The 13,236-nt window shown below is 32.3% G+C and overlaps 1 protein-coding gene across 1 annotated transcript in view; it reads right to left on the bottom strand.

The window, feature by feature from the left end:
* The window catches only part of LOC108532435 (low-density lipoprotein receptor-related protein 1B-like), a 614,569-nt gene that overhangs the window by 2,464 nt on the left and 598,869 nt on the right, over positions 1–13,236 (bottom strand). Inside the window, 5 exon segments of the mRNA XM_017876508.1 lie at positions 739–815; positions 2,764–3,135; positions 4,239–4,363; positions 4,660–4,811; positions 4,946–5,072. Of these exon segments, the coding sequence (XP_017731997.1) occupies positions 739–815; positions 2,764–3,135; positions 4,239–4,363; positions 4,660–4,811; positions 4,946–5,072 (853 nt within the window).

Genomic DNA, 13,236 nt, shown 5'->3' with positions numbered 1-13,236 from the left:
TATATATATATATATATATATATGCATTACAACATTCTCTTTTTTTTCATCATCTTATCTTGGATAATTGTACACCAATGTTCACTAGAGCATTATTCATAACAGCCAAAGTGTAGAAACAATTCAAGTGTCCTTAAACAAATGACTGGATAAAAAATATGTGGTATGTACATACAGCGAAACATTATTCAGCCATAAAAAGAATGAAGTTTCAATACATGCTATAGCATGGATGCACCTTGAAAACACTATGCTAAGTGAAATAAGCCAGGCACAAAGGACAAATATATGATGATTCCACTTGTATGAAATATCTACAATTAGCGAATTCATAGAGACAGAAAATATCCATTACCAAGGCCCAGGGAAATGGGAAAATGGGGAGATATTGACTTACACAAAGTTTCTACCTGAAGTAATGAAAGAGTTTCAGAAATATAGTGTTGATGGCTACAAAATACTGGCAATGTAATAAAATCCACTGAATTGTACACTTAAAAACAGGTAAAATCTCAAATGTTGTTTTATATATGTGGATATACATGTATATTTATCCCAATTTTAAAAATTATAATGTAATATACCAAAAAAGATTGAGTGTGCACTTGTTGGTGCATTGTATGATGTGTAAACTATACCTAAATAAAACTGTTTCTTTTTAAAGCTGCTTATTTTGGCAGACCAAGACATTCAACATGTCATCCCTACTTCATCTCACACCAATTAATGCCATATTACCTGCATTTCAATTGCACCAAATGACTCCTTGTCTACTTCATGCTTTTCATGTCTTTGTACTAAATATTTTCTAAATGCTTAGTCCAGAAGAGTAATTTTCAGTCTTTTTGGTCTAAGGATCTTTACACTCTTAATCATGATTGAAGGCTCCAGAGTCTGTGCATGTAGGTGAACTCTATATCTATTTACCATATTAGAAATTTAAACTTAAAATAGTTTTCAATATTTATCAATTTTTTAAAGTTAGAATAACGTATCAATTGTGTTCATCTAAATAGCACCTTCTAAGAAAAGTAACTATTTCTTAAAAAAAAAAAAACAAAAGATCATTGTTTTACAATGTTACAAATACATTTGTCTTACTAAAATACAGCTGTATTCTTCTATCTGCCTCTTTATCCTCTCATTGTGTTGTTTTGTTTGAAGTATATGAAGAGAATCCAGCCTCACACAGTTGTGTAATTGGAAAAGAGAAGAGTGTTTTAATAATAGCCTTTACAGATAACTGGGTATTCTTTCATACTACACCTACACGTGACAAGTGGTAGTTACCTAAAGGTTAGTTGCAGTGTGGAATCCGAAAACATAGTGATGAACTTTTCATCCTCTATTACATTAAAATTCATCGGTCTATCTTGCACTTTGAATAAATCATTTACTCATGCATGATTTTATCATGTCATTTGAAAATATTGGTTCTCTAACTTATGCATATCTTCTAAATGTTGACACATTTCATTATGCAATACCCCAAAATCACATGCATTAATATTACCACCATCTCAACAGAAAAGTCTGTTAAGTATTGGGAAGCTGTCAAGGTTACCGTGGTGGATACAAGATTTCTAATGTTTTACTTCAGAGTTTGGTTTTTACCATTTGCAACACATACAGTAGGTCATTTACCTTGAAGTGACACACTCACTGTATTCATTCTTTAGAAAATGTCCACCAAACATTCAGGCTTGGATAGCTGTAGTTTAGTTATTCAAATCTAAATTGTTATTTAAAAAATGATTAAATAAAGTAGCTTACCTTTAGTATAGAACTAGGTACAGGCTTTTAAAAGCATAAGATGAAGACTCATGCAATAAAATAAAAACTTTGCAATATATAGTAAGCAAAAAAGCAGTTAGCTGAGTAATATATTTAGTATCATTCCACTTTTATAATTAAAAATTTCACACACATAAAATCCTGGGGCATGTCACATGTCAGTTAGGGGTAAGTACACAGGATTAATGGCTGCAGAGATGAGGCAGGGATTTCATATTTAAATCTATATTATTTGAACACTCCACAACAAATTTATATATTACTTTGCAATTTAGAAAGCAAAGAAAAAAATGATTTCCATATAGTGAAATTGGAAGAGTGTGAAATATATGGAAATCACACAAAGACATCAAGAAGAAAGTTGTGTGAGGAATAAGAAGATGGTTTTCATTAAACTTGAATGACAAGAAAAAGGTTTCCCTAAATTATGTGGATAATCCACACTGAACATTATGCTTGAATAATTTTGTCCCATAAAAACATTAAAAGTATTAGATCATTTCTGTAACATTTTTACATAAAGTCTGCTATATACATACACACACACACAAAATAATCTCTGATGTTTGCTTGAGAAACCATGATTAACTGAATATTACTGAACAGATTTTCTTAAAGATACAATTTGCCCACTGGGGAAAAAAAAAATCAATTAGAACAGTTTTATACTGAAAAACTATCTTTCATGAATTTTAGTGCAGTTATTTATAAGAAACAGGATGATAAAATATATTAAACCTTCCATGATTATAAGCTAATAATCATAATTTGCTGTACATGCTAGCAGTTAATTGCTTCTTTGACATTTGGCGGTAGGGTTGGGGGGGTTGAATGATATAGTCACATTAATTTCTCAATATAAACTCCAGGAAAACATAATTGCTACATGCAATTACCACTATTATGTCTCTAGTGACCTAAATGATATCGTTTCCACATAACTATTTAAAATTAAATTATTGTACTTACTTTCAACAATTACTTGTCTGTCTTCCCAGTTGTCTTTAATAAGCTGTATATTTCCAAAGTGTGCATCACTGTAAAAGATTCGGTTGGTACCTTTTCTTCTTTGATTATAGTCAAAAGCCAAGGCTATGACATTTTTGAAATAATGTGGATTCTCATATGGCCTTATTGGGGAATTTAAATTGGTTTCATCAGAAAGATGTATACTTTTTAATATTGTTCTTCCTGAATATAGCAAATAGCCTTCATGCCTCAGGCAAGTAACTCCATCTTCTGCCAAATATCCATGGGCACAAGCACAAGTTCTCTGGGAATTTCCTCGATAAAGACAGAGTTGCTTACAGCCACCATTGTCCCTGGCACAAACATTGGTCCCTAAGGAAGAAAAACGATACACACATGCACATGTTTATGTTTTTCTTTTGTTTTCAAACAAAATTCTCCATAAAGAAATATTAAAACTTTGATGTTGAGTATTCTGTCTTTTATTCTTAATTGTAAGTTGATTAATAAAAAATTTAAAAGTACTGTTTTCTTTAAAAAAATCACAGTAGTTTAAATCTTGGGTTTCTTATTTGGAAAATCATATTCTGTTTCATTCACCATCCAAGTTAAGCATTACATTTTTCCCTTAATGAGCCAGTTAAGTATATAAATCTTTTTTGAAACTTGATCCTTATAGTGTTTCATATATTGTTCATTCAAAACATGAATTAATCTCACCAGAAATAATGCACTGCTTTAAACTCTATGTATGAGACATGGAAAGTATCAAATAAATCTATGGCTACAATGCGCCTAACCTCCTAAATATGTTGAGCATAAGTTCTTACTCCAATTTTAAGTGAAGATATAATATGCACTTAAAATTTATTCACCAGTCGGATTCTTCTCTGTGAATTCATTATTATCTCCAACATTATTATAACCTCCTTTGATATAAACAAGTTAGTTACAATTTATTTTAATGGAGGTAAACACATTTTAAATACCCGAATCATTGTCCTATGAATTTAAAATACATATTTTAAGGAAGTAATGACTTTGGAAATATTTAACACTAACAGCATGACCTTTGGGGATCATAACCACTTATATATAATATGATTCATATTATGTATAAAAATTTCAACTGCCTTTTACTCTCTAATATCCTACTTATGCTTTTACTTTTTATCCAATCAATACATGTATCAAGCTTTTCTATATTCCTTAGCCAAAACCTATAATCAAGACATGCCAGGTATGTAACATGTCCATGTACCTGTGCTGTCCTGGGCAAATATGCTTTTGTATGAAATATGACATATTTATTGTATTAGGCTACTATATGATATTTGTAGGAAATTAGATGTAAAGATAAAGTTTTGAGGTTTTAGACTCATAAAGGAATTTCTAAGTTTGACAAATGTTTTTTTAAAAATTGGAGAGAAATCACACAAAATATATGTATTATGTATTCTTTCAAGAGTGCTGACCTTTCTCTCTTACTCGGTTAAATATTTTAACCTCCTTCAGGTTGACTCCAAGGCCAGTTCTCATGGTTATCGTTTCTGTGGCATCATTCTTGTGGCCCCTTCTGACGGACCCGTTTGCATGTGCTCTGCCAAAAAGTTGAACATACATGATCAACAATCTTCAACTAATTAAAGTCAAGCCAGTTACTCAAGCTGAAGATAACAGATGGGCCAACAGAAGGAAAAGAAACCAACTTTAGTCTGTGACATTGAAATGTTTGAGCTTGGAATAGCAATAGTGCCTGCCTTTTCTGTGGAAATTGCATGGCTTTGTGAGATCCTTCGTGTGACCTTGCTAAGAAATGGCAAATCCTACAAGGGTAAAGCAACTGGCACTGAAATAACATTTTGAGACTCAAATACTTATAAAAAAATAAATTACCTGTCAGACCAGTAGATGTAAGCCCCAAAGACTGCAACTGAAAACATATCCACATTGCTTCCTGACAGCACCACCTCGCGATGCCCTCCAGTCTCAAGGTCGATTCTCTCTATCTTGTCTGTGCGAGCATCACACCAGTACAATTTATTTTCCTAAATATCGATTGAGAAGTAATGTTACCGACTATTTTTGATTGTTTTATTAAGAAAATAAAGGAACACTGAAAGTGGGTTAATGAAAGTTGTCAGCTAATGCACTTTAAATACTGAAAAGAAATCCAACAGACCTCATAGTCAATGGAGATGCCATTTGGCCATGCTATTCCCATGCTTACAAGGACAACCTTCTCTGAGCCATCCAAACGAGCCTTTCCAATACAGGGCATTTGTCCCCATTCAGTCCAGAACAAGAGGCTGAAATTAAATTGTAAATTTGTAGTATTTACGTACATTTATTTGTAGTATGCAGAGCTATACAAAAAGACATTACTAATAACAGCAGTAACATTCACACTAGAACAAAAGTAATACATTTCAGAAGTTAATATACAGTGTGCTTGTTTCCAATAAAATAATTTTATCGTAGAAAAAGAGTTAACCGGTCATAGAAATCATAGGATGCACTCAACATCTTACCAAAATACCTTTTGTGCCTGCTCTTTCCTGTCTCAAATGCTCTTCTACAACCTGTTTGCCTAATTACTTCCTACTTTTCATGTCTCAACTATTTCTTTCCAGAAGTCTTCTGTGTCTTCCCTGTACCATGTGCTCTGCTTCACAACACAGATTAGAATGGCAAATTTCCACTTGTATTTCCTTATATTATCATTTATTATAAATATTTTTTGCCCCCATTAGACTGTAAACTCAACAAGGCCAGTGATCACTCCTCTATTTTTATTCACTGTTACTCCTTCAGCACCAGGTAATTAGAAATTTTGTGGTAAATACCTATTTAATTTATGAATATAGACATGAATGCATCATAACTTTCTATTTTGTCCACTTAGACTGCTAAATGTAACTATTCTAGTTTGAATTTTATGTTATCTTGTGAAGTCATCTTAAAATACAGTTTTATGCAAAAGCAGAAATTCTTATTTTAGTAATCTTCTAAAACAAAATGTAATGGAGGAGGATGTGAAAGAAAATATCATGCAGAAAGAACACAGAGTATACCAAAATAAAACAACATGTCATAAAATAAAATGTAGAAAAGTAGAATGTATATAATCAACGTATTTCACTCATTCATTCAAAAAATTCAATATTCATAGGACTCTACAGAAATCCATGCTTTTAGATAAATGTAATTCCTTCTTAATTCTTAATTTGAAGTTACATCTACTGAAGTTTTTATCCAACTATCAGACATCAGCAGTGAATAAAGTTTTAAAATATGGCAAGCATTGACTTAAAAGCTGGGTGTACATTTCCTAATTATAAAAAATTATTATTAATAGGTATATTGCACCTATTTTTTAATAGGTGCAATTTTATTTTTTTCTTTAATTTTAATAGGTATATTGCACCTAGACAGTGAATATAGTACCTAATGGGTAGTTTCCTGCCCCCCCCCCCAAGTAGTCCACAGTGTCTCTTGTACCCATGTTTATATTCATGTGTGCTCAATGCTTAGCTCCCACTTATAAGTGAGAACACACGGTGCTTGCTTTTCTGTTCCTGTATCAATTCATTTAGGTTTATGGCCTCCAGCTCCAGCCATGTTGCTGCAAAAGGGCTGTTTTCATTCTTTTTATTGCTTCATAGTATTCCATGGTATATATGTACATTTTCTTTTACCAGTCTACCTTTGATGGGCACCTAGGTTGATTCCACATTTTTGCAATTGCGAAAAGCAGGGGGATGGATATATGAGTGCATGCGTCTTTTTGGTATAATGATGCATTTTCCTTTGGGTATATACCCAGTAATGGTATTATTTGAATGGTAGCTCAGTTTTAAGTTCCTTGTAAAATCTCCAAACTGCTTTCCACAGTGTCTGAACTAATTTATATCCTCACCAACAGTGTACAAGCATTCCCTTTTTCCTGCAGCCTCATCAGCATATTTGAATAATATATGTGAAAAGTCACATAAGAATCAGTGAGACTGCAAATAGAAAAATTAAAGACATATTTTGTTTATACTCACTGGAGTTATTTAAGTACAAATTGATACTTAACTAAATAAAAATATATGTATTATTTATCTACATTGTTTAATTTGTTTTAATAGCTGATATTTTTCTTGAATATGCTGTGTAAAATAAACATGCTAGAGTTTTACAGACAAACAAAAATGAGGTACGGCTACAATCTCAATTATATTAATCCTGAAGAAAATTTCAATCATATTTACAAGCTTTATACATCAGAAAGGAAAAACTTTGTAGCATAAAATCCAACTAATCTTTTATTGGTAAGATATTATTGAAGAAGGCATTTAAAATCTACACTTTTATTAACGTCAAGATTTTAAGACTTTAAGGTATGCTCTCATTGGATGAAAATATTATTCCATATAAAATAACTAACTGGCAGATGAAATGTATTGCTGCACTTAACTTTTTAAGGAAAAATATGCATTAAAATGGCAGGTAATGTTATACTGTGAAGGAGGCACTGTGAGACCAGGACAGACATATGCTAACTCATCTAATCTGATTCTTATCATCTATTTTTAACATACTCCAAATTTCACATAAATAAAGAAATGTGTATATTAAACATTTTACTTAATATTAATCTACTTGCAAATGCACTAATAAAAATATTATTTTGAGTGAATAGACCAAATAAACTATAAGTTGGTGCACAAATAAATGTATTTATTGCTATTAAAAGTAATGGCAAAAAGCAAAATTACTTGTGTACCAACCAATCTACTTAGCCCTAATTCTCACAGCTGTAGTAATTATGATTAGGAAGTAAATGATCCACAGTCCACATGGCCAATAAGAGGGCAAGCCAAGAACCACACTCAGGCTTTACTAATCCAGGCCTAAATTGTCTTCCCTAGAATATGTTGTCTCACTAAATAAAAAGATAACACAGAAATATATAATGATATTATATCAAATGGTATTTTTCTTTAGCTATAAGATGTGTAACAAGAAATCTCCATATTTAAAACCACAAAACAGGCCTGACACAGTGGCTTATGCCTGTAATACTAACACTTTGGGAGGCCGAGGCAGGCGAATCACTTGAGGTCAGGAATTTGAGACTAGCCTGGCCAACATGGTGAAACCCCTTCTCTACTAAAAATACAAAAGTTAGCCTAGCATGGTAGCACGTGCCTGTAGTCCCAGCTACCTGGGAGGCTGAGGCAGGAGAATCACTAGAACCCAGGAGGCAGAGTCTGCAGTGAGCCAAGATCACACCATTGCACTCCAGCATGGGTAACAGAGTGAGACTCGAAGGAAGGAAGGAAGGAAGGAAGGAAGGAAGGAAGGAAGGAAGGAAGGAGGGAAGGAGGGAAGGAGGGAAGGAGGGAAGGAGGGAAGAGGTGAAGGAGGGAAGGAGGAAGGAGGGAAGGAGGAAAGGAGGAAGGAGGAAGGAGGGAAGGAGGAAGGAGGGAAGGGAGGGAGGAGGAGGAGGGGAGGGAGGAAGGAAGGGGAGAGAAAAGAAAAGTAAAAGAAGAGAAAGAAGAGAAGAGAAGAGAAAGAAGAAGAAAGAGAAGAGAGAGAAGAGAAGAGAAGAGAAAGAGAAGAGAAGAGAGAGAAGAAAGAAGAGAAGAGAAGAGGAAGGAGAAGAAGGAGGAAGAAGGAAGGAGGAAGGAGGAAGGAGGAAGGAAGGAGGAAACACACAAAAATAAATTATTGAAAAGTCTTAGCATTGAGAAAGAAGGTCTCTCTCCGTTTTCAAGTAATCCCTGTCTTTTAAATGTTGGTGAAGACTTTTATGCAAGAGGCGAAGATAAATGTAAAAAAAAAATGTATAAAATATTCTAAGTAAAACTATTTTTAATCCAGAATTTACATAATTTTTTTTTCTGTGAAAAACAGTAGTGATTAGATATACTTTCATTATATGTGAAGCCAAATCTTACTGTGTAGGAATCACTTTTAGAGTTAAATAATTTATCACCTGAATAAAAGTAAAAGGTTTTAAACCTATCAAAATTAAGCAAACATTTTATGTCAAGCAAATAATTTATTTGCTCCTGAAACTGAAATTGAAAGTAAAGAAATGAATAGAATTTGCACCTTGAGAATCTTTGGGGATTAGAAACCAAATGTAGAGAAAGAACCCTCTCTGAGCTCGTAAAACTGCATGAAGAGACCTGTAATTTAAGGTAACAATTTACATAGATGCACCTGAGATATCATTAATGAACAGAGATGCTTGGTATCTAAATGTGGTCTTCAGCAATAGGAAGAAATGAAAATATTTGTACCTGGTTTTTGAGACCCTACTGATATTAGCATTGAGTGACAAAATTACCATTGATTTTGAACCTATTTGAGTTCAAATTGTGCAGTTGTGAAATACGTGTTGACCACATGATGCAGCCAAGAAAAATTGATTTTAGAGTATCAACTGTGTATATGGAGCCCTACTAAAAATACTTTCTCAAATCCAGAAAATATTAAACTTGTCCAAATCAAATGCTATATTGTATAATTGAATTTTATGTAAATAATAAAGTCGTATTTGTTAAACTAAACTGAAAAGTTCTTTGTTTAAAAAAGTTTGCACTTGCAAATTTAAAAACATACAATTTTAAAAGGGACATTTAAATGTGGCTTTCAGAATTATAGAAATTTTATCAGAAACTGTCTTAATACAAATATCTGTATTGTCTTAACTAGACTCTAACAGTTTGGGGCAGGAAAACAGTGCAATGAACACATATCACTAGTGAATTTCCAACTAATCATTGACATTTGAATAAATAGGTAAAAAGATCACATTTGGTAGCACTGGAGTGCCCAAAGACCTAGTAAACTCTTAATGGACCCTGAAAGTTAATTGTATGTATTTTCTGACAACTGTACAGACTGACATCAGAATTAGTTTAGATTCAGGTATACACTTTTCCAAAAATAAACTTTTTTTTTTCCTGTCACAAGCAGTTATATTCAAGCTGAAAAAATACACATTCAAATTATTATAAATGCCCATGAATAAATTTGAGATAGCTAACATTGGTGACAAAGCTCTGATTTTTATGTGAGAAGGGTAATGGGGTGACAGAAAGAAAATAGTAAATAAGTCTATTTTTTTAAGAGAAACATTATTAAATTTTATCCTTATACTCTACATATACGAGCAGTTGTGAAAAGCAAGCGTAGTTGGAATTAATCATTTTATCTGGATTTAAAATTATCTTCTTTGACTGCTAAACTGTTTCCCTGGAGCTCAAATTTGAGTTGCAATTTTTACAATAAATGTGCCGTTTCTTCCTACTTTTCTGCCTTCCCTAAGTGAGTATGATTTAGATCCTTTGTCACATATGATAAAGAAAACCTGAGATAACGAAAAAATGTTCATGCTGGCACAAAAATGAAGATCAGGTAATTCTCTTATGTCAGCAGTTGGCCTTGGTCAAGAAGAGAATCGAGAATGTCATTGTGTCCTCTCCTAGCGTGGGGGTCAACAGTGGGTTATCCTATCTGCAAAAAGTAAGAGAAACAAAAAAGAAAGCAAAATAAAAACCCTACAGACAAGCAATAGTAGCTAGCCTTTACATGAGCATAAGCTTTTAATTTGACAAAAGCTGCTTGTAATTTCCAACTTCTTAGCAGATGCACTAGAATCACTCAAAATTCATACAAACTGAATACTTTATAAATCAACATGTTCATAGCTACATCTTCAGATCATAAGTAAAATAAGATAATATTATAAAAGTTTGAACATATTTTATGAATAAATGGACATTTTTTATCCCCTGAGGAATGAAATGAAATGTAGAGTTTTCTCTTTTCTCTGAGGCCTTAGTCACATTTTCTTTTCTTATGTGCAGTTTTGTTTGAGAAAGTATTACAGGCCTATTCCAAATCATTTTTCAAGTCTTAACTGTGTTGCTATTGATTAAAGAATCCTGTAATATAAAAAGCACTCAGCCACAGGGAGCAGAATGCTGTGCTAAAAGGATGAAAATATAAAAGCAGTCTACCCTTGGACACTACTGCACTTTGCAAATTTTTTGTTATTGTTGGTTTTGTGGTTGCTTATCAAACTTATTCTTGCACTGCACTCATGCACTCATCAACAAATATTTAATTAGATATCTATTATGTGCTAGGAGCTGATGATACAAAATAAATTAGATTTAGATACCCTCATGAAGTTCACTGTTTAATGGCACAGGTAAATGGGTAAATTAGTGTCTGAGAAACATGCTGATTAGAAATACTTAACATTTGCTAGTCTCTTTAAGTCATAAACGTAGGGGCTTGAACAATGATAATGTTGAAGTGTTGTGGTGAGAAAAGTTGTCTTTCCTGTAAACAACTTCCAAAATATTTTTTTTTTTCTTTTAGGCCAAAATAAAGATATAGGCCATTTGAGTTGTTCTTTCTGTTTAAGATTCAAAATTATTTAATTTATTTGTTAATTTGCCTCTTTCTTGGTCTGCTATTCCTAAGTTTACCTTTGAACCTTTCTTGATTCACTATATTGTGATTTTGAGTAATTATATAGGACTATTATTATGTGTATGAATAGCACACACTGGAGAAGTGGAAATTATTCACAAACAAAAAATATGCATATATATGTATATATACACACATATATAATATTTCAAAGCACATTAAACTTATACCGTGTTATAGTTAATTTTTCATTTTATATATGTATTTACACCCTGCTTCATTGCCCATCCTCTCACTTAAATACCTAACATATACATGTACATATAATATTAGCTTGTTCACATTTATAATTTTCTTGAAGAGTTCATGTTTATGCACTTTTGTATATTCAAATATATATTTGATATTTTCATATAACAATGAATTTACCAAATATTTAACATGTAGCTGCCCAGAGCTTATACTTCTAGAGCTCATGAGCTGACTTAGAATTATCAAAATATTACACAGAAGTTTTTAATTTGTTTCATGACTTGCAACCTATCTTACCCAGCATCATTCCTATGGTAAATCAAATTTATTCCATTTCCTTTATATATGTGTTCCCTTGCTTTAAGATGCAAAATATACTCTAAGAGATGGTATCAAACTACACTACACTGTTGTTATCTTAACAGGTGTTAAGCTGTCAACCAAGACCTTTTATATATTGTTGAGCATACTAAAAATTATATACATAATCAAAGACCATTTGAAAATATGTACTTATAGAACAGCGAGATCCCATGTCAATTTGAATCTTTGCTATGGAAAGAAAAACTTTTCAGTACATTATTTATAGTTACAGAAGTATAGAGCTAAATTAAGAGAGGCACCATATATCCTGGTGCTTAAAAGGAAATAAAACAAAATTACAGTATGTGTGTTTCAGTTAGAGATTACATACCATGGGAAGTTAACCAAAATTTTTAACATCATAATGGGTCTTCCTATACGTCTTTTTGTTGTTAGTATTAAATGACTTCTTAGCATGGAGAAAATTATTATATTTCAATTTTCACAAAGCAAGTAATACCAGAGGAGGAAGAGGAAGTGGAAGAGGAGGAGGAGGGGAGGGGAGGGGAAAGGAAGGGAGGAGGAGGAAGAAGAAGAACAGGAAAAGGAGGAGGAGGAGGAGGAGTCAATGAGAGATGAAAGAAACTGATTTTTTAAGCTAAACTAAACTCATACATGATTCCTATTTTGCATTTGGCTACATTTTAAAAGAGTTCAAGTCTCTATTGTTCAAAAACAGGATTCGTGCCCACTTTTCAAGGCATGTTTTTATTTTGAATTCAGCTAATTCACTCCATTGTGGTTGGCATTTTCCCTTGGCAATACCATCTGCCATGTTTTAGCTTCAAACAGAATATTAAAATACTGTACTTTATTCCTACGATATAAATGTTGACACTTAAATGTCTATGTAATATTACCTGGAAATCAATGTTTGAATAATTTTACAAGACTTCATTTTTAAATATTTTATTTTCTCTCTAAATTCAAGTCAATAAACATATGGAAAAGTATAGGGATACATATATCTCTAATATTTCCAAGCAATAATAAATACTTCCTGGAAATAAGTTTAACACTTAAATGAGTATATCTAGTATTAACTATAAATATGGAAAAAATGTATCCATGTGACATAAGTAATATTTTAAAAATGCTTTTAACAAGAAGTAAAAGTATATGGGAAAATAATATTTAAATATTGTTACATATGTCAAAGATTTCTTGTTTTGTGGACTCACATGTAATTCTCGTTTTGAGGTCTCAAAATTAAGAAATCAAGAATATTTACTGAGATCCTCCTGCTGAGTCAGTGCTGAGCTGGTAGTTGCAATGGAGAGAAATTACAAAAATCTAACAATCATCTGGAGCAAAGAAACGAGAAGACTTGTTGACAGATGGAAATAGGTGATGAAAAAATACTAGAAAATCTAAAGTTTCAACCTCTTTTGTGATAACACAAAAGAGATACCAAGT

This window comes from Rhinopithecus bieti, unplaced genomic scaffold, assembly GCF_001698545.2.
Source record: "Rhinopithecus bieti isolate Rb0 unplaced genomic scaffold, ASM169854v2 scaffold_10356, whole genome shotgun sequence".
NCBI classification, from domain to species: Eukaryota; Metazoa; Chordata; class Mammalia; order Primates; family Cercopithecidae; genus Rhinopithecus; species Rhinopithecus bieti.
Note: the sequence above shows the minus strand (reverse complement) of the source record. Positions and strands in the feature narration are given on the sequence as shown.